At 34.9% G+C, this 26,967-nt stretch overlaps 1 protein-coding gene and 1 long non-coding RNA gene across 9 annotated transcripts in view; one reads left to right on the top strand and one right to left on the bottom strand.

Annotated features, from left to right (window-relative positions):
• Positions 1-26,967, bottom strand: part of SHANK2 (SH3 and multiple ankyrin repeat domains 2) — a 354,395-nt gene that overhangs the window by 186,569 nt on the left and 140,859 nt on the right. For all 8 annotated transcript variants that reach the window (XM_080594526.1, XM_080594522.1, XM_080594527.1 and 5 more), the window contains one exon: positions 19,691-19,804. In XM_080594526.1, coding sequence (XP_080450652.1) covers positions 19,691-19,804 — 114 coding nt within the window. The remainder of the gene's footprint in view (positions 1-19,690; positions 19,805-26,967) is intronic.
• Positions 11,672-18,490, top strand: LOC308196069. Its single transcript, XR_013952054.1, has 2 exons — positions 11,672-11,792; positions 12,638-18,490. It is a non-coding gene; the product is annotated as an uncharacterized lncRNA (long non-coding RNA).

The following is a 26,967-nucleotide window of genomic DNA, read 5'->3' as shown; positions in this document are numbered from 1 at the left end:
TTCCAGTTGTATAAGATCAGAAAAACAGAACGCCTTCATCTAAAAAATATTACCAAATGTATACTATTTCAAAAACATTCCTATATTTTTAGCATTTTTTTCCCCCTGACATTAGAAAACAGATTTGGCTTTTGATTAATTTAGGCTAATACTTACAATACTCTTTTTCAGATTAATTTTGCCTGTATTTGAAAAAGCAAACTTTTGGAGGGAGCCAACAGAAACAGAGATAAGTAACTGCTGCCATTACCCTCAGAATACAGGCTGGACTAGCATGATGTTACTCACAAACTTTAGAAGCAATAAGCATAAAGTTAAGTCACATTCAGTTGATCACAGGAAAAACTAACTCCATTAGGGAAGAATCATTAGAAAACTTAAGAAAGGTCATGTTCTATATATAATTTGATGGCAAATATGAGCTCCTTAAAAGCCCTCTCATACTTGATGAAATTGTCTATCAGGAAATACATATTTAAAAAAAAGGCTTTCACATAATATGATTGAAAGCTGCAACCTATGCCAATTTTTAATTAATAATTATCACTAAAAGCTCTCCATTAAAGTTAGATAGTTCCACCAGTTCCATGTACAGACAAAAGCACAGCACCAGACAGACTCCAGGAACAGTGCTGTTACCATCCTTTTTCATCACCAGGTAGCAGATTAAGGTAAACCCCTCACACAAAATATGACTGTCTACACAGGGATTTACTTCCTACAAACAGAGACGTAATAAACCTGAAAAAAAATGTACTGAATACTTCTGCATTCATTTATTTTATCAATATCTCTCCATTCATAGAAATTCATAATACTATAGTGTTACTGCTTTGTAAGATAATCAATACAGCAAACTAAACACAAACAACAGCTGCAGTACTCTTTGGGAAACAGTTACAAGGGATGATGAGAGATCTCAGAGAAAGAAGTACCTTCACATTCATTCTAATTTTTTGGAATAAAGCAGCACACCTGTGACCTTATCTGAAACCCAAAGGGAATTTAAACAAAGGGCACAAAAGACATGTACACCCTCAGCAACCAGAAATTAAACTGGAGAATGAAATTCAAGCTTTGATTGTATCTTTTTAATATTCTGCTGCTGTAAGTAACAGTAATTGATTTTCTGTAAGGGAAAGATGCAATCAGCAAGTTAAGAATGTAAGAAGGCTTCTGAATATTGATATTCCAGATGAAGATACCGGAACAGTAGTATTTATCAAGAAATACGTTTCTAAACAGATGCTTGAGATTGTAATATATTAATGAAGTTAACTGATTTGTGTAATACAATATTTGAACTTCAAGGAGCCTTGACTTAAATGCTCACCAAATGCATGTGATAACAATTCAAAATATGTTATTGTTTCTGAAATGTTAAAAAACCTATGAAGGAGGTATGTTAATGAGCACCGGGTCATGTGTTACATACAGCTGTAGGATAGTCAGAAGAGTATTTTTTTCTTTTTGTACTTTAGAATAACTTGCCTAGAACAGTAGGGAAAAAAACTTAAAAATGTCTCTACATTCAGTCTTGATTAGTAACAAGGCAGAGAAAAAACAATACAAATCATCGGTACATTTATATGCACAGAAAAGTATGTCAGAATACATAAGCAAAATGAATACTGCAAAGTGACTAGAAAAACCTGACTTAAGACATAAGAAAAAAAAAAAAAGGTTTAAAAATATGGTATGAATAGGCTTCATAGGAGTGGGAATCACAACATTATATTGTGCAGATTTTATATAAGCATTTAAAAAGTGCCATAGAAGTACAATTCATGAAAGACATGTAGTTAGGTAGTTGTGTGAATACAAATGAAAACCTAAAACTAGTTAAATTATCTGTGGAGCTGTTTTCCAGTTGACTGACTTGCACATGCAAGGAAGTTGCAAGAAGTAAATGGAACTTTGCAGCTGCTACATCTATGAAAACATTTCCCCTGCAGTTATTTTCTGCTGTGCAACGCCCTTCTAATTTCTATTCAATTGTTTATTTCATTAAGCTTATTTAATAGCAAAACCAAAACAGCAACAAAAAACAACCTTGAGTTAACTTAAAGAACCAAAAACTAGTTTAAATAACTACATCCAGGAGAGAGTAATCATCATCACCTCAGCCTTACTACTCAAAACAGTGTCTGTGAATAGTTTAGTGTTTGAATGCATCATTTGTTACATATTCTCATAAAATAATTTTAGATTAAATATTTCTAAAGTCTCATGCCACTTCTTAATCACCTCTGTATAAAAAGAATTTAGTAATAAAGTTGGTTAACTTCACTATTCTTTTTGACCTGAAGGTATAAACCTGCAATGGGTGAACAGACAGCAAGAACACATGAGCCCTACTTCTTCAGAAAAACTAATGGAAAATAAGCATTCCCCCCCCCCCCCTCCTTTTGTAAGCTAAAGCCTTTCCCTAAATACAGACAAACTTTGGCAATAGTCCACTTATAAAATTAATTTTTAAAAAATATCTCTTATTAGCAATGATATAATTTTTAAAGTGTCTTAATATCAGCCATATTTTAAAAAAAAGGAAGGAAAGGAAGGAAAGGAAGGAAAGGAAGGAAAGGACGGAAAGGACGGAAAGGAAAAGAAAAAAAAGAAAAGTGCTGTTTAGTTCTGGGAAATATGGTTTCCAGGAAATCAGTGGTCTCTTACATTGGTCTCTTCCCAGAATGAGACTCCAGTAGGGACAAATGGTATTTTAAGCCTACTCATCTCAGTATCCAAGCAATCTGTTTGAGAAATATGAAACTTGGGTATAAAGGAAAAAGCCTTGTTAGCTGTGAATCTTTTTAGAAAGCTTAGATTTAATTATTTTTTTCTCCTAGTGCACAAGAGACTACCTGTGGTACTGCTGGCAGCAATATTTTTCTATTCTACCATCACCTTGACCAAAACATGGATGATAGTAGCTTATCAGCTATGCACACAGGAGTCTGAAACACTAACTCATTAGTAAGTCTTATACCGGAGTTCAAATAGTCTGCCTTATGCTAGGGAAATACATATCATTGAATTAATTCAAAGCCAATCATAGTAGCACAAAAAGCTCAAAAAAATCTACATGCGGATTTTCATAAAAATTACATATTGGTACAGTCGTTATGACTATATGAAAATACACAGCGAGTTGACCTGGTGGTTAATCTTGCATTGCTTTTATTATTTCTTGTACATTGTGCAAGGCTGATATAAGTGTGCAAACCAAATCCGTACTGCTGGCAGAGTCCCTCAGAACTCTTCCCAGAACCACATAGTGCATCCGGAAAGACTCTGATTACCTTGCCAGAAATTAGTTTTTTATGTGAGGCTGCTCCTGCTCCTCTTGTGTATTCTTAGCTTGAGTCAGGCAGAACTGACTGGAATATCAAGGAACCTATGTTTCCCCTGTTGCCTTCTCCAAAGCCAGGTGATGATGGCACAGAAAGGAAGATGTGGACGCAGAGATGCTGTCAGGAGAGGTGACTATTCAGCCTAGCTTATCCTAGAAAGGTATGAGTCCCAACAAGTAATTGCTGTGTGTTCACAAGTTACGATCCTACCTGCAAGTTTTCAGATTATTTCAGAGATGCCCAACTGTACTAAGTCCAAAGAGACAATAGCTATGCTTTTTGCTAGTATTGGATTCAACAGTAATGCAGACTGACCTGACCACTGCATCAGGAAAACATCCTTCAGAGAGACAGTTTTAGAGAAAAAAGACCATTTTTTCCTCACAACTTATTCTCAAACAAGGATGATGCCATCACTAGACAACAGCCTGTTTTCAGCTGGGTTTATGTTTACCTGAGGAACGTCTGTCAAGACTACCATCCTGCAGTCAAGTGAACTCATCATTCATATAAGCTTATAGCATACATGCTTTCAGGCTGACATCACTGCTCCACTGCACGTTTTAGTACTTAATTACATTTAAAGAATGTTTTGCTTCCTTGTTTGGCTGAGAACATCCTGTGCTCACTAGTCCCCATTACTGCTTCAGCACTACTTCTCAACAAAGAGCTGCAACCCTTCCGTGTAGCCATTTGGATGCCAAGCCCTGGGTATGGAGCCTTGGGTGGAGCCAGATGCAAGGCCCAGCTCATGCCCTGCTCTGACACAGCCTTGCCCCAGGCCTGAGAGGAGCCCTATGAGCCCCTTATAACCTCCTCCTCATGCCCCATCCCACTTCCCTTCACCCACTTAGCTCCGTACTTCAGCTCAGATGTGGCCAAAATCAGGCCTGGGGGTCCTGTTTTCACCTGCCTGCTTTCCCTCACCTTCCTCAGCTCAAAGAGCTCTGAAGAAAAACCTCCTCCTCCTCCTCCGTGCAGAGTTTCCCTCCCAGACAGGCTGCAACAGGAGTGTGGTGGAAGCAGCGCGGTGACGGCCTGCAGGAGTAGGCCAGGGGATGCAGCTCAGACATTAACAGGGCTCTCCACAACAGGTCACAACAGAAATAGGATTTTCCTCTCTCAGCTGCTAGTTAGAATTAGTATTCCCTGATGTCTACTTGAATACAAGACAAAGTACCCTTAAATTCTATACATAAAAAGAGGTAACAAATACACATAATTTACAGAATTACAATTTATTTATCACGTGCTGGAAGTATGAAGGCCTAAAATCTCGAGTGCTCTTTGGACCTGTTTTTTTTCCTCATCAGTTTTGAGCCCAAAGGTAATTAACAGATTGTCATAAAAAAAAAAAAAAATCCACACATCACAGATGCCAGAGATGTGAATATTTCCCTTGTTAAAAAGTAAGAAGTGGGAATAGATCAAGAGAAATTATTCATATCTGGCTTTTGTTTGCTCACAAAGTTTCAACAAAAACGACTAGAGAAGTCAGAACACAAACACTACATCACTTCTGAGAATAAATATAAATAAATACCACAACTCAAAGAGTAAAAATACATGAAAATACATCCACGTGTACCTTTAAAATTAGATAGTATTGTCAGAAGAGCTACCAGATACTTTTGTCTTCAACAGAGTTTAAGTTTGTGTCTTGTAGGACAACATGAAATATATCCATGTTTACAGTTGTACTCACAAACACGGGGAGAATCCCTAAAGTATTTCTACTTATTGACTTTCTAACTCATACCTCAACGTTGTTTTAATATAGTACAACTGAAGCAACTAGATACTGTTTTTAAATAATTTATTTTGATTCTAAGTGGATCAGATGATAACTTTTGTACTCTGCCCTATTTGTTATTCTGATTGATCTAGAAAGGAGGATAATCAACTATTTACTGAACCTCTACTGTTAAATCTCTACTTTTAAAAGATTCAGTAATAAAACACGAAAGCAGCAGGAAGATTCTCATACTGTGTCATTTGTTAATAAAAGATTATATATATATATATATATATACTTTTTATTATTATTTTAAACCGTGACAATTTTCAGAAAACACACAAAAAGTAAATATTAATGTTATAAAACAGGCATGGCAGCTACAAACCTGCATGTTGTGATTTAAGAGTGTAGCTATTCAAGACTATTGCCAACTGGAGCCTGTAACTAAATTATCTTCATACTATAAAGCATTCGTTGGTGATACGTTAGAAAGATGCAAGAAAGGTACCTACGTTAGGCATACATTTTACAGAAAGAAGGTCTAGTTCAGTGTGGTCTAAAAAACGTGATCAATTTCTTACCTACTTGATCAAAATAGCTCTGTAAGAACCTTCTTAAATATTTGGCTGATGCTTTAAAATCCGTTAACTTGAGCACTTCCAATTAACTTTCAAACACGGCATACAAGTTTCAATTTCCTACAAAGTGTGCTTAGGACTTTACAAAATCCTAATGATTTACTTTTGAAGTTGAATATTTATAACACATTTCAACCTTCCTGCTCTGTCTACATGGTGATACCTCACCAAATCTCTAAATCCAGTGTAGCTCATGTAAACTATTACAGTTCACCTTCAGGTTTGTTTATTTTTAATTGTTATATTTTCAGAACTGAACCCTTCAACATCTATCAAAAGCAATAAGTAAAAAAGTCTTGTTAGAGGTGAAGCTTCTAATTAGATAATCAGCATTACCTGCACAACTTAGATAGCTGAGAAGATACATGCTAACAAACTCAATTCCTGCTTAGTAAGGAAAAGAAATTCAGTACTGTTAGATAACTCTCCGTATAAATAGAAGCATGACTGAGCACAAATTTGATTCCAAGATTACTTAAACTTTAGAAACACCAGCCATTATTTTAGGAACAAGTTACATAGAGTTTTACACACAAACTAATATATATATATATATATATATTTCACAGGCTGGCGGCATCTCAATGCACTGTTAAATACACACCCAAAACAGAAGGGAAGCTGGAGGCAACAGTGCACCAAAATACATGGAGCTAACAGCACTTGCAACCACATCAGCTATTTTGCTTCCCAGGTGTACATTTTCTCTACTTATCAGTCTTATAAACACTTCCCACCCCAAGCTACTTAGAGTTATTAAGCCCTTGTGTCAAGGTCTAGTACTGCATCTACATGTACTACCAAGCATCTGCACTGTTTAACAGTATCACAATATGTTTTGGGGGAGTGGGGACCTGAGGACATCCATTCCTAAAAATTGCATCTTCTATAATGCAGCATAGAAGGCATCCTCAGAAGATGAGGAGATACAGAGAGAAAATAAGCACTAAGCTGTTCTTCAGAAATATTTTCTCACTTTGATAAAATAACTCATAGGGATAAATTAGAAAAGATGAAAACTGGAGATTAGCTACTTTTAATTGTAGAGCAAGAATGTATGATCCTTTTGACAAGCACTTCCTGTTTTTCTATGAACTCTGCCATTGTTCCCATTAAAAAAGACATTCACAAGAAAACAAAAATCTTCCTCTTTCACCTATCCATCTGCTGCCCAGAAAACAGGTAGTACCTCACAGTGTCAGTAGCATATTTCATGCAAATCACATTTATGTATGATGAAAGAATTAAAACAAATGAATGAGAATAATATAAATATGAATAATATAATATTTTAAATATTCATAAGAAAACAAAATAAACCCTTACAACTTTCTTTTTGAAAAAGAAGCACAAATGAGAGAACAAAAAAGTTCACCTGACTTGTATTTTCCTAATTATTAACTTTTTTTACTATATTTCCTGAATTTGCAGTACAGTGCACACTTCAAATACAGCGTGCTATGTTGAAACTCCTCACAGTAACTTAGTTTTAGATACTGTTAAATTCATTTCTAAAAGATTTTCACTTTATTTCCTTGTTTGAGTATGGTGAAACCAGAAGAACACTAGAAAGAATATGTAATTTTCAATTGTCTCACCTGTAATAATGGTATCTGGATGTTTGATAATAATTATGAAGATTAGGTGTTTCAGAGGTTAAGTCCCACTCCAGAGCCAGTTAACAGGCTGGGGACAGAGAAGGGAATGAAGAAGAGTCCTCAAAGAGCAAAGCTCAGGAAAAGGAACTGAAGAAAGCTGAGCTGTGCAATGATTACAGGAATGGAGGGAGTAAGGCCTAGAACTGACCCACAGCTACAGAAGCCTTGATCTTTTACAACAAAAATTAATCTTTATGTTACAGCTTTATATCAGAACTATCTGGAGATAGAGAGTCTTACGAGTTTAAAACTAAATTGGATATTAAGATGTTGTCACCAAAGAACTACAGCAACACTGCAAGTCTTTTCCAGACAAAGGAGTTCCTTATCTCAAGAGACTCCCTTTCTTCTCTTCAGCCAGATTTTCTTTCTGTCTGTGAGCATTACTTTATCAGCAGCTAACAGCCTACATCTAGGATCATACCAGTACTTACAATGCAAACAGACAAAATCAAAGGATTACATTTCTATTCTAATTTTGTGTTGTACTTCTCCTCTGGTTTTTATCTAAGCTTTTATTTCTGCAGTACTAACCAGAGCACTTGTCTATAATTTGCCCTTCTGTCTTCTGGGGCAAGTACTTGGCAAAAATCACCATTCTTTCTATTACATTTTAAACATGCTTTGGTTCTTAAAAATAAAAAAATCTTAGCATTGCCTTTCCTCATGGTCTTTTGTTCACTGCACATAACTGTATCCTGCCCTTGGATGACAGAATCTTTGCAAAATATATTTGTGATTTTTTTACAAGTGCCATGCACAACTCCTGTATGTGTGTACATTTCCTCTCAATCAGAAGTCTACTACTCATTTCAAAGTCTTAAGTGAGACCAGGGCATTGCACAGGTTTTGTCCTGGAAAATAAAAGGAAAAATTTAATCTACAGGATTTTACAGTCAGGAATATGGCTCCTTCTTTTATTTCTTCTTAAGCACTGACCAACAAACATTATTATAACATGTAAAATAAATTGTTTTTCTAAGTTATCTGAGAGAGAAAACATTTAGAATGGAAATAGCAGCTAAAATTCATTTTTTTTCCTTTAGGTATCTTTTATCTTTAGATAACTATTTTTTTCTTTAGATATATTTTATCTTGTATCTTTCTGAAGCACATAGAAATACTAAAACTTAGGCTAAGAAAAGGTAAAGTTTATTTATACCCAGTGAGGAGAATGTAGCAACAGACAGCATTAGGCCAACAACTCACTGATGATACTCATCACCATGAGTTTTCTGAATTCACTCAACAAGTGTTTGTTTCTTTTTTTTTTTTCTTTTCTTTAAGAGAAACAACTGTGTATGCTTTTAAATTATATGTAGCTAGGAAACTATATTTTGTTTGTGTCTCAGACTAGCTTCAGAGTGCGTATCAGTGCACCTGCTAAAATAAAAATTTATCCGCACCTAAGTTTTCACAACTGATAAAAAAATTTCAAATTGCTGTCTTGAAGTATTTTTCAAAGGAATGTCAGATAATCCACCCTCCTCTGCTGCCTATTTCCCTCTCCTGCATAGAAAGGTAGCACAGGTAGAAATACTAATATCATAGACATTTATCATTAGGTGAATGAATTGTACCCACCACGGCTTTGCTGTCTGCATTCAGTCAGGTAAACTACATGAATACTACAAAAGCATCATGGGTGGGATTAATTGTTTTTAAGTGCCTTATAATTGTCACTAGCTCATTACTGCAAAGTCAGGGGTACTTGTTAACTCCTGCTCTTCAATCAGTGCGTTACTGAACAGATGACTCAGGCGGTAGTTCTCTGCACTATCAACTGTTGGGACTCCCGTCCTTTCCACTGATCATTGATCATTTTTCCAAATGAGTCTCAGAACAGACAGCCTACCAAATAACATATGTATATATATATTTAAAGCACTCTGTTTCAGTCCACAGTGTAGCCACACAAACCATTTTGCCAGTACAACTGTGGAGAGAAAACTGTGAATGGAAAATAATTGTAATTGACAAACAACATACTGCTGCACAAATTTTGCACCCAAAACGGATGTGATTTTACAGACAATGCTGTACATGCAGGAGATATATAACTACAACCATAACAACTTACTTAGTAACTGAGAAAGTGGTAAGTTTCTTTGTCTTTCACATAGCCATGTATAAGCATACCTGCATGAATTTTAATTTAATTTAAAACTTTACAGAAATGTTGGGTTGTTCTTGTGTCAAGGCACTTCGCAGCTGGTAATCTGTTAAGTGCAGATGTGCTGAAAATGTGAAAGGCCTTCCTTTCCCTTCCATCCTGCAAAAATACCTTGGCCAAAACTTTTGACGTGGAATCATTTTTAAGCACATCTTTTCCACTGCCACAGTTTTCTAATCCCTATCTGTTTCTTGATGTTGTTGGTATCTGACAGTTGTTTTCCTCAGTCCACTTTTGGCTTGACCATGCCTATCTTTCATAACATGTATGAACATTCTCAGCACACCCTGAAACAGTGATACTTTCAATCATTCACAGCAATGTGGTTGCAAAGACTTCTACTCTTGTTACCTAACTTCAGCTCTCCATCTCCTGAAGTATATTGTTACCCAGAAATGTATCTAACAGAGTAGAAATACTTTTCTTAATTCATATGATCCAACATTTTAACTATTCAGCCAAAGTTAATATTATAACTTCTTCTTGAAGTACTAATTAGTCATGCAGATAATTAAATTTAATTCCTTTTATTATTGCCAGGAGAGCAGCCAAAATATGTAACTATTTGAAATGTCTCTCTAGATATCATTAAACTAGTGTTGGAATGTGCATAAAATATCTATAAACGTGAACCAAAGACTATGGCTTCGTGTGATTTTTGTTTAATTAGTAGAACTTTTGGCTCCTAAAAAGTCCTAAAACAATACACTGCAGTCCTTTTCGCTTGTAAATCAAAATTATCTTGACCTTTAGAGCTATTTTTTGGTATTTGCAGAACTAATTCATTCTTTAAGTTGTTTACAAATTGCTCTCTTTACACAGTTGTGTAGTGTTTGATTCTTCATGAGGAGTCACAGCAGTTTCTTCAAACAACAGTAAGTAACAAATGCCCCTTTGTCTAAACCCAACAATTTCCACCCCAAGACAGCTAACAATGCAGGGCCTGAATTGAGGGTTAAGAAACTCAGGGGGCATCTTCCATTTCAAATCAGTAAACAGACACAAATTTCAAAACTCCATTCCAAATATGACCTGTTTTTACAAATAATGAAGCCAAGCTCAATTACCATTTAAAATTCAATATATTTTTTGAGTACAGAATTAGAAACATTTGCTTGGGTTTGTCTATTTTAACTGAAGACAAATAACCTGTCCCTGGTTTGAAAAATAAGGCTATCAATATCACTGTGATATTCTTTCAACTTCACTACATAAACACACACTGCAATATTGGTTGTCTGAGTAAGCACAGCCCTGGCATGGCACATTTCAAAGCCCAACCCTTAAAACCAATGCCACAGAAAATCTGCTGCAGCTGCTAACTGGTGCCTTCTGACTCTGCCCTCCAGGCAGAACAGGGAGTGGCTGATACTAAGAAAAAGACACCTGTGAGATGTCAGAGTGAGACTGAGAAAGCATCAGAGATAAGTTGAAAGGAGATGGTGTGAGGTCCCCCAGTAGAATAACTTCTCTGCAAGTTCTGTGGCCACATCCCCGGGCCACCTGAAGTACTGGAAAGGTCTGGGGCTGCCTACCTAGAGCTGATCCAGCACAAGAAAAGTATGCCAGTTAGAGAGAAAATGATCTCCTTAAGAAGAAATTAAAAGCCTTACCTCACCAGCTGGGGTTAACAATTCACAAGGCAAGTTGAGATGCCAGAGTTTCCCTTTGATACCAATCCAGTAATAAAATTAACAGCTTTCTGGCAAAAGAGGTATTCCACTTACATGGTTTTCACTACAGAATAAAAGCTGCAATTGATATGTAATGTAATAACTTTTTTTTTTTTTAATGAATCAAAATAGCATGCTTGTTTTCACGCTACTTCTACAATGTTCAGTTACTGTCATCAAGCAGTATATTATCAAGTCATTTTTTCGCCATCAGGCGTTCACAGATCTATTAGCAAGCTGGAAAAGACCACTTTCCTCTCCCTTTTGTTGCAGGCAGGTATGAAAGCAAAAAGCAGTGACATAATTTAGGATCAGACTATGGATTATCTACCAGCTGCTGCTATTTAGGTATCATTTTCTTGATCACTTCCAGCACTGCCATTACTATAAGCAGACATTCTATCATCTTCCTTAAATTATTATGAATTTGATCTTTGATAACTGGGGAGTGTTTCACAGAGTTTTCAGCCTCTGTTGTCAAGCCTTTAATCTGAACTATTAAAAATAAGAGGGGCAAAAAACCTGAATATGTCATTTAGTACCAGAGAATACAGACAAAAAGGTGATTTATCAACACTTTCAGAATACATATAAGATTTGCCTTGCTTTGTGTCAGCCATTTTAAGTAAATGGTTTTCTAAAGAAATTTTTAGGTTATGCTAAATGAAATGAGTTAAATGAAATATCACACTTAATTTAATCCAAATACATACCCAGAATTATTTTAACAGAAGTTATATTCTGAGATAAATAATACGTATATAGGTGTATCAGCAAATCCTTATTAAGCAATATTTCAAAAAAAAAAAGGGGGGGGGGGAAGGGAATGTAGAATAAAAAATAAAAGCTAAAACCCTACTCCTACTGTAATATACTGTAATTGAAGATATTTACAGAAAGAGCAAAGGCCAAATATATTTGATTGTAAGATCATAAGATACTAGCAAGTAACTCTAACCAAGAAAAAAAAGAACTATTAGTACAGGGGAGAGATGTTAATATAAATGTATAAATTCTTAATAAAATCTGAAATGATGCAAAATTCCAGAAGGAAAAAGCTATGGATTTTGCCTACTAACAATGGAGATATGCCAAATGATTGGTTAAAACACAAATAATTTGACCCTGGACTTTGATGGTTTAAAAAAAAAAAGTGTTAGTCTGTGTAGTTTTCACAAGAACAATGAGGAATCCAAAAGTTACATGTTATTTCTAGATTGTTAGTACACTGCATAATAGTGCTTCTCAAATTCTGCCACAGGCTCAAGTATCCTGGCTTTAATAACAGGGCTTAAATTCCTAAGAAGTTTGCATCACTTAATAAATCATTCATTATATACCTTTATCTTTTTCATACTTAAGTAATTTGTAACATTAGAAAGTTTTGGCTTCTTTATATGTTCACAGGCTTTGAAAGTTACTTCTTCATGTTAGATGGCCTGGAATTTTGAGCAGAAAATGTGAAGACAACAGTGGAAGTAAAAGGAAGGTACTATAATGGTAACTGCTTTCTTTTTGAGACACTCTTCAGAGTTTGCACTTTTTTATCCTTTATTGTTAGATGGACACAGAAGAAAAGATGCAAGAATCAGAAAAGGAAAAAAAATGTGCACTTGCATGTCTGACTTCACATATCAGCAATCCCAGATGCATTTGAAATGTTGAGTTTCCTAACATATAAGTTTAATTTTGTATTGCTGTGCAATTTAATTTTAGCCTATTTTAATGCTTTAGAGAATTGTGTTGCTCCTTTTCAACTGATTAGAGTTATTCCTAAGTGGCTCTTAGCAAGAATGAAAATCAGTGAAAGGGATGAAGTGCATGTCAGCTGAGGAGATGAAACAGTAAAATATTATGAATTAAAAATTACTTATTCAGAGCTAAAGATGCAGACAGGCTTAGCTCTAGATCTAGGCTTGTATTTTCTATATTTTGAATAATTATTTCATGTTTTTGCTTTATGCTGTTCTCAAAAACTGGATAAATCATGGTATGCTTTATTTTACTCTTTCTTGAAACCAAGCTCATACTGTTAGCAAAAGAAAATCACTCTAATTTGAGAGGGATTATCTGACCAGTGAAATCAGTTGGTAGACTCAGACTTCCGAAGGACAGATATTCTTGCTACAAATACTACTGTTATAGTAAGAAATTTCTGTTACATCTTGGTCAGAAGAGCAGGGACTGGAAGTCTGCAGTGTCTTTTAAGTTGCCCTTGATCAGACAGAACACACATCACCAGGTTGTGTGGGAAGCACATTACTCCATCCTATAGCTCGTGTGTAGACAAAAACAGCTCTCGAGTTACCTCGGCTTCTGAATTAGTATTATTATAGAGTGATGATTCATTTAGAAGCCTTTTCCCAAACTGCTGTTTATCATTACTGAGAACACAAATGCTTTGCTCAGCAAAGCTAAAGTGCAGAAACTTGCTGAGATTCATTCTTTAAATTTCCACTACTTGAGACAAAAACTAGAGTTGATCTGCATCCTCAGCTAGAGAGAGTTGTCAGAATTGGTTGACTAGTATTGAAACAAGCTCCTAAATCACCTGGACTTTGAGGATTGGCTTGAAGCCAACTCATATCTAGTTCTTCACACTGACTTTTTTGTTCCAGGATAGATTATTTTTTTCTCACTTTTTGTTGAAATGGAATGCAGTTTATACAAAAATGCAGTGGGTAGCATATTCCTGATCTTCACCATAAAACAGAACGCTGTTTTTGTGGATGCTCACATCCACATCATTGCATGGCTACATAGGTAAAAAGAAACAGGTAAAGGAACTATTCTATTACCGAAAAATCTTACCTACTGGAAAACTGTATTTTCAAGTTGCTGAAAACTCAGAAGCAAGCTATGCTGAACGTTTGGATACAGACATTTGGAGGCAGAAATCCCATCTTAGATGCTAGGTAGCATCGGCTCTGAGCATCAATGACACTAGAGGTCAGCATGGACACGTCTACATTAGCATTTTAGTCTGGGCCAGGAACGTGCTTTCTAAGTATTGCCCACTCTGCTGTAGCCATAAGACTGAGCAGCCTCAGAGTTTACAAACTGGATTCTTTTAGGAGGAAATTAAATGAAAGATGCCACTGGTGGTTGTTCAAGCAACATGCCTGGATTAGAAATAGTCTGAAATAAACACCCAGGACTCCCGTGTTACAGATGCTGGGTTCATTCTTTGGATTTGCTTTCCACCTCTTGGACTACTTGCTAATGTAGATAAAGTCTCTGACTTCTATCTGTAGGAGAAGGAAAAGCACTACTTTGACAGGTGAAAAATCCCAGTCTAGATTTTATGTAGGAACATGCAAAGAGAGCATTGTGAAGTACAACCTTAGAAAAGTAAAGACTATTTAAAGTAAAATAGACAGAAATATTGTGAATATAAAAACATGGATGATAACTGCTAGTCATTCCAGAACATTTCATCAGGTGTCTAAAAATCACCAGCTAGGAAGATGGCTACAAAAACCTAATAGTATCTATAAGGCTATTGTAAACAAAGCAAAACGCTCAATCTCATTTAGTAGAGCAGCTTCAGAAAGAAGGAAAAAAAAAAGAAGGAAAGAAAAAAAGATGGATAGAAAATGAGAAGCTGAGCAGTAAGTATAAGTCAGAAACAAAGGATTGTAGAAAACTGGAAGGAAAAGTAAAACAGGATTTAGACAAACTTGGCTATTAAACTGAATTGAAAGGTAAATAAAAGATGTGTATTTGAAAAGGACAAAATTTGAGAAATTAAGTCAACTTGCTAGGAATTCAACTGGTATATGGAGCACAGAGATTTGTAATGTCACATCTCCTCACTCTTTGAATTAGACATGCTACAACTATGTATAATGTGTACCCTAAGGCCACAGGACAGAAAAACGCATGGAGTTTCCTACTTAGTGAAAAATCACCCCAAAGAGGGTATGAAAGATGAGCAAGGAACTCAAGGAAAGGTACACTGAGAAGGCCAAGAGATGAAAGAGAATTACTAAAGTGAGAATTACTAAAAGACATGCTGAGTCTGCCTGCATTTCAGTATCATCTGTAAAATCTAAGAGTTCTACAGGCACATCAGTAGAGAGAGAACACAGCAGGAAGGAATAATATATGGTAAAGACGGAATGTAATTAAAGATAACTTCTAGCTTGAAAACTAAATGAATACTTCACCTCAGCTACAAGCAATCAGGTTATCTATATCTGAGTGCTGAAGGACATGGAATATAAAATCACAAGTCCAATAAAAAACATATTTGTAGCAAATCTCTTAAGTCAGAGTAATACCTTATGATGGAAGAAAAACAAATGAAAATACCTATACTTAAGTAGGAGGAAAAAAAGTGTGCCTTCCATTGATGATGGACAGCTGATTTTACAGACAACATTCTTCTGTAAATCATTTTCCATTCGAAGGTACTAGGCAGCAATTCTTAATATTTTTAAGAATGAAAACGAATTTTAAGGGTAGAATAAATGGGTAAAAGGAAGCCTTGCTCTTCTACAGATAGAAAAATTAAAGCTATGTCATAGTGCATTCTTGGTGGATACAAACAATTGCTGCCAGAGATCCACGATGACTTGTGATCCTGTGAGCTGCACCCCTTAGCTAGTAAATCCTGTTAAGATGTCTGTTAACCCAAGGTAGTGCCTCACATTTCCATAAATTTCAGTTAACTTGGATTTCATATGTATGAAGCTTCTCCTGCACAGAGCATCATTCTAATCCACCCAGAACACTTTGGCACACATGAAAACGGTATATTTTTAAATATTTAGGAATATAAAAAAATAAATAAATCAAGAATGGAATTTGTTCATAACTAAATAACATAGGAAAACTGTCAATGCAGAAAGAAAAAGTATGTAACATTTATATTGTGTTTTTATTCTGGGAGAAAAAAATAAGATGCTGTATCAATCTCACCTGAAGGAATACTTTTGACTCTAACAAAGATACTGGTGAACGTTAAAAACTGCTTACTAAAGCTACACTGTTTAAAATGAGATGGTACAAAGATTTCGTGCCTAAGAATTTTTAAAAAGCAAGCAAAGGAATTTAGCAGACCACTGATAATTATTTTCTTTGTCATTATTCGTTTTTCATTAGGTCTTGAAATACCAAGGAAACTTCATAAGACTGAAAGAAAACATGTTCTTTGCCAGTGCTATTAAAGGGTAATGAGACAGGCTGGATAATTAAAAGCCTATAAGCCTAGCATCAATCCTAGCAAAATAATGGAATAATTCCTACAAGTCTCAATTAATGAAGGATTAAAGAAGGGGTATAGAATTAATGCCAGTCAATATGACTTTTTTTTGGAAAACAGAACTTGCCAAGCTAGCATGATATCTTTGAAGAGATCACAGGAACCAGGTGCTGTTATGTGCTGCCTACTTCCACAGAAGAGTCTGGATGGCAATGAAGTTCCCTGAAAATTGAACTTGTCTTACAAGTGAGATTATACATCAGCATGACACGAAACACCTGCCCGCCAGTTTTACTGGGCATGTAGTGTTTAATTGTGGTTTGTTTTTTCCAAGAACTATTTCTCTTTCTTTCATTCATGGTGTGCAAATGACAAGCTACTATTAAACATAATTATTCAAACTTAATAGCAAAGGGAAGCTGTTTGAAGAAATGTTCCTAAATCTCATTTGTAGGAAAGAACTGTTGCTTTGGTCCTGGTCTGAAAAGAGCTGAGTTTGAAATTCATTTCCTACACACTAAGACGATCTACTTACTAAATCATTATCATAAGGAGTTCTGCTGCTTTGCAAAGTCCAAGATGCAAATTCTTGCAACTTCCACATGTTTATGATGTTTCTCAGCTGATGTTCTTTCAGCAGTCCCAGCAGTCCTAATTTAATTTCTAATCATTTCACCATGCTTAACACATTTTTTCTGAATTACTTTTGCATTTGTACTCGGAGGGAGTACAGACTGATTTTTGCTTGTAAAGTTCTCTTCTTTCATTTCCTTGTTTCCTATGCAAAAGGAATGAAACTGACTGCATTGAGCAATTCAGTGATCAGCCGCTTTCAGTCCATACCATACTTCAATAATAATATGGTGCATAGTGTGCATTTCACATATTTCACGCTCATAGCCCCAGCCTCTATCACATCACACACAGAAGCATGTACCTCATTTATGCCCTAGTTGCAGGCCAGAAGACTATTTTTTTTCCAGACAGCCCAGCAAAATACATGACTGCACTCAAAGGTATAGAAAATGTGCCCATTCTAGTTTGTTTAATTATATTTTCTTCTTTTTTGGAGAAGAAGAATGTTGTATTTAAGGACTTTAACTAGTGTTAACATTAAACAATAAACAAATACAAGAACAATCAGAAAGACAATAGTATGCAGTAAGTATAAATTTGAGTAAATGCTCTTGTGTTTTGCCAGACACATGGCATAAGTTTTCGTAATTTCATGTCAGAAAATTTGTAAGATGTTTCTGTTGATATTCTTTCAGCACTTCCAGATTTGGTAATCCTTCTGCTATTCTCACAACATTTTCCTTCTTAATTTGCATTTTACTTTGTCTGATCAAAGCAATATTTGCTTGCAAATAACCTTGTCACATATTAAAGCAATCATGATATATTGAATTTACTTCCTACACTGTTTCTTGAAAAGAGCTTAAAGGATTTGTGACAAACAAGTTTGATTACCTTCTTTTTTCAAAACCACTGCATATGACTAAAGGTGATGCAAAACTTCTTTCCTATTTCAGAACTTCACTTAATGCCCCTTCTCAGATATTTTTTTCATATTTGGACACAGATGCACAACTCAAATTTAATTCAGAGCTGCTATGAATCAAGAAACACGTTTATGATAACTTATAGACGTCTTTCTGAAGTCTTTCAATTGAGTGGCCACGAGGTGTTATTGAAAGACCTTCAGAACAGTTGATGTGTGGCTCTTCCGTAACTCATGTCCCACACAGACTGAATTTATTCATTTTCCATAGTGTTTCCAAAAACTGAAATTACACTGGAATTTCAACTTGTTATTCCTTTCTAGTACTTGAGAACTTCATTGCTCCTAGATTTGCCATTTCCAACCTCAATCTTCCTTTTGTTTAATATTCCTCTATGACTTTAAATTCTGTTTTTGTTTTTTCTTCAGCCCTTTCAGGAGCTACACAACTATCACAACTATTCTCACTATTTTAGAGGCTAAATCTGTTCTCTCAAACATTAAGTTTTGGTTTTGCCTCTTCCCCTCTTTTTTTTTTTTTAATTTCTCAAAAGAGAAATGGAAGAAGTATAACCTTTTCACACAGCGCATAGTTATCTAGAGCAGTGTTCCCGATGCCTCATTCCCTCATTCTTTTAAAGCTTTCTTATTATAGAATCTACATTTTCATGTTCATCTTACCTCAGCTTCCATTGTAAGCAAGGAAATTAAAATTATTATCAAATCTTACAAACATTTCCAAATCCTTACTACTGTCTAATTACCTCGTCCAGTGAATTCTATTTCATTATATCTTGTTTATACATATACCCCTATTTAGTGCACATGCAAGAAGTAAAAAAAAGTATGCCGGTGTAGTTTATAATGGCACATATAAAATAATAATGTTCATGAATCAACAATATTATGTATAAATTTTAGTGTATTTTCTCTGTATTGCCAGGAAGTTCTTAATACATCAGAGATCCAAAACACATCAATAGTTAATTTAAAACTGTACACACTCATGGAGAACATTAATTATATTCTTAGAGCTCATTTATAATGAGCATTTAATTAGAGAGTATGCCCTCATATCTTAATTCTTAAAAGGAGAGAAATTATGAGATGTTAGGTAATTCTTAAAATAACATGCTTCAGTGTACATATTTTCTTTCTTTTATTATACATGAACAGTAAAGACTGTTTGCCTAAAGTCTCTCTTCCTTTACTTATAGCAGTTGAAGCGTACGATAACAGAGAATTCTATTTCATTTTTTATCAGTAAGGTTGTAGTGGGACATGCCCTAATGGATGCCTCCTCTAAAATTTAGCAAAAGGTCAACAGAGGGAACCTTACTCCCATGAAAAAGAGATTAATACATTCTATGACTACCTCAGATTGGGAGATGATTGACCAATTTTCCTTCTATTATTTATCTAATAGTCATTCTCCAATACTGTAAGAAAATAAAACACAGCATAATGTTTTACAAAATGTCTGAATACATCGCTATGTTAGAGCTTTTGCAGTACTTCACAGCATAGTCCCTCATGAGAAAGACTGTTTGCTTGGACAGCATCCAGTAAAATCTGATCAATAAACCCATCTTTATTTTTTAATTCAACAGCTCAGCTTTATTTAATTCTCCAATTTCTAATATTGCATAAAAGCACTGCTGTATAACACATTATCATCTAGGCTGCTTCTCTGCTTGTCCAGATACATCACATTTGTCATTGTTAGAATTCAACAAGAACTTGATCTGATTACCTGGTTTGCTTTCATTTGGTTTACACTGAACTTCTTCAACACATTCTGCAGGAAACCATCCAATATGTCCCCGGGTGCTGCCTTCCCAGAATCCACCTTCACCAATGCTTAAAACTAAATACAGAGACACATAGGAAACATTAGACTTTTTTCTCTTCTAACATAAATAGCAAGATTATTTACATAACACATTCAATAATAATAGACTATCGTGTTTGTAAGAACAAACGTTGTACAATAATTCAAATTCCAGTGCCTCAAAAGGGGGCACAGAGTAACCTTAAAATGAGACTCTTCCTGATCAGTCTTTGCAACCCCTTCCCGAAACCATTTGTGTCAGAAGTTTTTGTGGCCCTGACATATTTTTTTCAATTTTCACTTTTTGCATTCCTGCTTTTATCAGGGATAAATGTATGGACACATTAATACCAAAATTCTGTCTTGCCTGTTCAAATTAACCTGAAGTGCTGAATGTGTTGTAATGCTGGACCCACACTGAAATTGTGTTTTTGTTTATATGCATATATAGAGAGAGCTCTCATATGTTTCGTACTTCCTAAGCAAAGATACCACTTCATTTAGTGGGTAGCTCCAGAGATTTGTAATGTAGGTCAAGTAATATGATTTAATGGTTTGAGTATACAGCATATACTTGAATATCCCATAGGTGTGATACACAATGTACAGTCTTTTGAAACATTTCAGTGACTTTTCTCAGTAGAAGATAATGACAATAGGGAGCAGAATGATTTGCCAAAGGAAGAAAAAGCTTTTTACTCTAGTACTAGTTATCTTGATAGCAATCAGGACGCAACAAACATTGTAACAAAAGACTGCAGAATAAAAATGTATGTTTCTATTAGTACGCAACTGGAGATGAAGTTCTTACCAATCACTGTATTTTAGATTGAAAGAACATAAATATTCTATTAAAAAACACACTACACATTATTTTGTTTGAATAAATATGGTGTTACAGACCAATAAAAATACAGGTAGCTCTTCTAAATAGGTTGATTGGGAACAGCTCGGTTGTACAACACAGGTCTACAGAGTGCATCTGTACAAAACACAATGTTCAGTCTAGAGGTCCCTGAGCTACCAAAAATAAGCCTGTGGAAGTTGAAGCAGCACAGCTCCATTAGCAGTGTGCTAGCTAAGCAGCCAAGCTAACTGGCCCTGCTGAAAATCAAGGCTAATTAGCCCAAGCTCATCTCTTTCCTAACATATGCATATGGTTTTCGGGACCTGGAATAATATCTCTGCAGGGTATTGCAGTATGGTAGGGATATTAACTTGCTCAGAGCTATTTTGATGAGCTCCAACATGAGCACTCTTTGCACTGTTAAAACATGCCTTATCAAGCTTTAAAATTGTAGTCCCCAAGCCTGACTGCCATTGAATTCTGTATCAGTGGAACTGCTGCGACTCAGTGGCTTTGAATTTGAACTTGATTTGCACTACTATAGAGTCAGATGAAAAATCAAATTGATGATAGGCAAAAAATATATATATACATATAATTTTTTTTCTTAATACTCCTTTAGTATTATCAGGATATATCTATAGATGTCTATATATTATCTATATCTAGATATATATTTATAGATATAGATATCTATATATAGATACATATCTATAGATATCTATATATTATCTATATCTAGATATAGATAATATATAATATATATAATATATAGATATCTATAGATATGCCCTGTTAATACTAAAGGAGTAGTAAGATGTTTGGTCTGAAAAATCAGGATCTATAAAACTGAGTTTGAAATTAAATATTTACCTAGTTTGTCATTAATGCAGTCTTAAGCTATTTGTGCTGTTGCCTATGGAGCGTGGATGTCTGTTAACAGAAATTTGACAGAAAAATGTTTTTAAATAGATCAATTTTAAGCCCTTTTCTACTGTACATTCAGATACACAGATTCCATGAATTGCATATTTACAGATCACTTTCAGTAAGAAGTACATAATAAACCCCCATTAAGGAAACACCCATTAAGGCAAAATATTATACCTGGATGGGTTTTAAATTTACAATTTATCAAGTACCTCTCAGACTTCATGTATGTGAGGAAACCTATAGCGAGCTAGGAAGTTAGAAGCTAATATGGGAGGGCACTGACCTTGGAAGACAGCAACAACTCCACAGTGACACTAAAGCCAAATAAAAAATGTTTAGCATTCCTTTTCTTTTAGTTACCTAAGACCTATTGCTAATGTTTACATAAGCAGGAAATTGCATCTCTACATTGAAATGCAAGTCAAAATGAAGAAACGGGATCTGTACTTTAATGATTTTAATAAAATAAATAATACATAAATCAAAGTATTAATAAATATAAATTTGGGGCAAAAATAATGAAAAACATGTTGATACATTCCAGTTGTTCTTGAAAATGGTTAAAGGTTGCGTATAGTTCTACCCAAAGTAAATCTGATAACTCAGTGTTACATAAAACAGAAGCCTGTTCATGCACCCAATACCAACTACTCATCACCTTTCAATACATTTTTAACAATGTACCCTTTGTTCATGTAAGAATAGAGTGTATTTCTTATATATGAGACAAGAAAGTAGGAAGACGTAATTAATAATATACATATAGATATTGTAAGTATTGTAGCATCCTACTGTACACCGATTTAACTTCAAATAATACATGATTAACTTCAAATAATAAAGGATTCCAACCAACTGAATGAAACTGCAAAATGTGAGACAGTAAAAGACACATGGTGAGGAGAGTTTTCATTTTTGAATCTTAGTCCTGATTTCACTCCACAGACTGGCAAGATAGGGTGAACAAAAACTACTTAGCAATTAAGAAAGACTTCCCTAATTCAGTATTTTATTAATCTGTCAGATCTGCTATTTTGATTTTCCAAGTTACATGAATATTTCAATCTCCAAAAAGCATTTGTATTGTGAGAAAGAAGTTGGGTACATCACACCCATAGAGTAATTTCATAAGTTTATGGTAGCAGCTGATAAAACACTCAAGTCAAGATGGGAGAAGGAATATGCTTTTTAAGTCTATATGTGAGTACAAGGCAAAAAGTGGACATGCAAAGCAAAAACACTCCCACTTTAGATCATTATTGCATGGACTATTAAATATTAGCAATTGCTAACAGCAAGAGCAAAGCAGAAATACCCTTAGACATGACTGAAGACATAACACCTATGGAAAAGAGGAAGAAGAGAAAATGAGGCATTGCCAGAATGCAGACAGCCTTCACCATTCTGGTTCAAGACTAGAGATTATATCTACAAAGAAAATAACTGAGTCTTTGGACTTCTTATTAAGGAAGAACAGCATTATGGGTTCCAAGTAAGGAGGTGAAAACCTGATGGAACTGCAAGAGGCACGCAGATGACACAAGGAGTAAATGTGGGGAAAAACTAGCAATACGGTTGATGTACTGAGACAAGATGATTTTTTAGTGAGATGAAGGAAAAACACATACTTAACCTAATACTCAAAATGCAAAATTTGAGATAAAGATGTAGGTTCTGTCCTACCAAAAAAAAAAAAAAGAAATAATCTTTTTAAATAAATCTCAAGTTTTATTAATAAGTAAATTCTTCAGCATTAATAAGAAATTCTTCAGCAGGAGCCAAAATCATAATAATCTACATATCTATAAAAACAGGCAACACTTCATGCATTCCAATGTAGGTAATGGGGAACTTAAAGGATAAATAAAAAATATGTATATATCTTTTGTACCCATGAAAGCTTTTTCAGAATGTGGCCTTAATTTTTTTACTTTCTCTCTCAAAACAGTGCATAAGAGATATACTGTAATAGATAATTTGGTATCAGCAAGAGACTTTCTAATCAACATTTTCCTCTCTGAAGGACATAACAATGGTAAATCAAAGGATAACTTTCCCAAAATTAATAATTAGGCTTTACCATTTCAAGCTTATTTTTTCCTTTTTCTTTTAGTAAAAACAAAAGATGTGGTTGCTATGGCAAGAGGAGGCCACAGTCTCTTTACACACAATATGAATTACAAAAAAGAATCTGATGTTACAAGAGTAAAATTAATGCTCTAATAACATTGTGAATTCTGGTATGTCTTTTCACAACAAAACTATAGTTTAAAAAGAAGAATTATGTTTAATTATATGAGCAAAAGTTCAAATCAAAATCCAATAAATACCAAAAAGTTTAATAACATGAAAATATGCATAAGCAGATGTCTATCAGGATCTTATACTTTAATGTCATTAAAGTATTATACCTAATACCAGCCAGATTCTGCTTTGCCAAAGTCCAAAAAAATAAGAAGGAAATTATATATAGTGCCAGTCTAGTATAAGGTGTTTTATCTCTTCTCTAAGTTTACTGATGGCGTATATATTATAACTAATTTTAATATAACATCCTTATCTCAAACAGCTTAACTACGTGATATATTATCCAAAATTCACATTAATCCAAACAACAACAAAAAAGCTGTTTTCTTCCACATTATAGCTCCTTTCATTATGCAATAATCATGAAATAGGGTGTAAGAATATTTTTCCATCAATTTTCGGTGCAAACAATTTCCAAATTTCTTGTAATATTGAAATTTAAATTAATTAATTATTCTACATATCCTTATTTGCTAACATTTTAATGGAAATTACAACCAAATACAAGCCATTTTCTATAGCTGTTACAGGGTATACCTGAAACTGGTTCAAATATCTACAATCAATTTTTGGTGCTTGTATAAACTGCACTCTTTTTTCCCGGGAAAAGAAATGATGATATGGATTGGGAATGTCAGATCATCTTCTCGAAAAAAAATAAATAAATTCTACAACCAAGAGAAAAAAATAAATGAACACAATGGCAATAATGCAAAGTTGAAAACATGCTGAAAAGTCTGAACTAGCCTATGCTGATGTAAGAGCCATCAGAGCTAAAAGCAAGTATATTTGCAAATCATGAGCAGCTGAATATCTCAATACTTTTAGTGAGAGGTGGAATTATGTAAACTGAAAGCCTTCTGGAACTCGCAGTAGAAAGCAGAAAAATTCAGAATTTCTTTCTTAATCTGAAAGGGATGGTAATAGTGTCCCTTCCATTCAAACTGCAGTTTGAACATGTTATGTACCTTGGTTCCGTTGTTCAGTTATTGCTAAAAAGTGCCATTTACCTAACGAAATATAAAGGTCTTTCATCTGAATTGTAGATAGGAAGGCTCAGTGCAAACCTGAGCTATGGTTGTGTTTCTTGATATAACAATCTATCTTCCAAATTTGTTTGTTGTTATTGTTTTTTGTTTTGTTTTAATTAAACTATGTATTTTTTTCCTGTGGCAGAGACCCAACTTCTTTCAGAAATATATTATAATTTAGTCTTTTCTCTTTTAGAAATAACTGTTGTTTGATGTAAATTTTCAGAATCATCTGCCCTTAGTAAGGACAGCTTCCAAATGACAAGAATACAATGACAATATCCAAGAATACATATTTCACTAAAGAAAAGTTTTGCTTAAAACATTCCTTAAAAAGGTCACAACTGAAAATGTATTTTCTTAATCTTGTGTTATAATGGCAACTTCTTTCCTTCAAATACATTTCAATATCAAAAAGGTCAATGTTTAACCAATGTTTGGATACAACCAAGTAAACAGAAAAGTAAACTAATAGACAAGTACTGTGCAGGGTGGCAGTTCTCTGCATCTGAAGTGCACCTTGACTCACATTTTACAAGCCAAATAAATGAAGGTCAGCACAAGTTACAACTTAATCTTGCTTTCTCTTAAGGATAAAGCTTTTTCTGAAAATGTGGTTTTAGTTTAATTTTTTCTCCTTGTCTTTACCTATCCCTATTTGTTCCTGACATGTATCCCTTACCCCCTCCCTGTGATTAATGATGAACAGGATCTGTCTGTTCTGCCTTATGGGCAGATCGTTTTTGGCTTTAAAATACATAATCAAGAGTGACTGACATAACTTGAGATCAGTGCAAAAACACTGGAAAGGAAGTAATTGTCTATAGTCCTGATGACAACCACGTTAAGGCCTCCAGCATGCAAACAAGTGACTGTGCCCCAGCTGCCATGTAGAAAATGTTCCTGTGCAGTCCATGTACAATCTGGAAGGAAAGCCTTGTGTATCCGCAGTTAATTTTTGCATGATTTGATTTTGCATGATTGACCTGAACAGTCAAATTCAACTGTGGCTCCACAGACATTTCTTTTAGTGGAGGAGCAAATTCAGCAGTTCTTCCCCATCTCTGGCTGTAAAACCACACAGAGAACTGAAATTAGGGAAATAACATGGACAGGAAACATTCCTCACTTTCAAAACTTACATTTAACTTCCAGTTTTGCCTCCAAAACCAATGTGTGATCAGCTGTGACTTTGGGTAATCTAGTCAAATTTCTATAATCCAAATGACCCCGCTGGTTTATCTGAAAAACTACCTTACCTACCTGTAATTCAGTATTAAATTGCCTGATTTCTAGTAACAGTCTAACTACAAGACCCTGATCTTACTGTACATCTCCTGGTTGATCCTACTGCACATCTTGTCCATCAGTCTCTGTGGCCATGCACACCACAAGTGGACGGTGAGGTAGAGAAGCTTTAACTTAAGGTTTTGGGTATGTGTCACAGCCACAGTCACCATGGCTACAATTGATGTCAGGCTGGATCCTGATTCAAAGCAGCTTTTTTTCCTTTATCACCTGTATTTTCTTAAGAAAGAAAACAAGTGATGTTCAGGAACAGGCCCTGGGTTGAAGAGTAGTTAATAATGATGGATTGTTAACAGAACAACCATTCACTACATCAAAGTCTACAAATACAATAATCTGCCCTTAATCCTCTAAATCTGAGGAAAGAGAGCTCAACTGAAATGGAACTGAATGAGCTGTGCTGTTCAAGTCAAGATTTGGCCCTGTATATCTTTTTCTTCCTCATACCTTTGTTAAAAACTTTCTATAAAGTTAATCTTTTTCCTGTTGTTTAGGTGTTTCTTCAATATTTTGGAGAAAGGGAAGGAGAGATGAAAAAAATGTGAGAAACAATTCTTTCACACTGCTTTGAATATTGAAGAGAAATTCAAATCAAGCATTGGAAGAATCTGATTTGTAACTTTTATCACCATCTCTGCTGAGATGGTGCTGGCAGAGTCAAGTTTGCTCTTCTCCACAGTGATGCCCAAATTACAGGCTGGGGGAACACAGCAGGGAGAATTAATCTGAAAAGAGATCCCAAACCAACTCAGATGTGGAGTCCATAGTGCTGT

The sequence above is a fragment of the Anser brachyrhynchus genome (assembly GCF_964034855.1).
Source record: "Anser brachyrhynchus genome assembly, chromosome: 5".
In the NCBI taxonomy this organism is placed as follows: domain Eukaryota; kingdom Metazoa; phylum Chordata; class Aves; order Anseriformes; family Anatidae; genus Anser; species Anser brachyrhynchus.
Note: the sequence above shows the minus strand (reverse complement) of the source record. Positions and strands in the feature narration are given on the sequence as shown.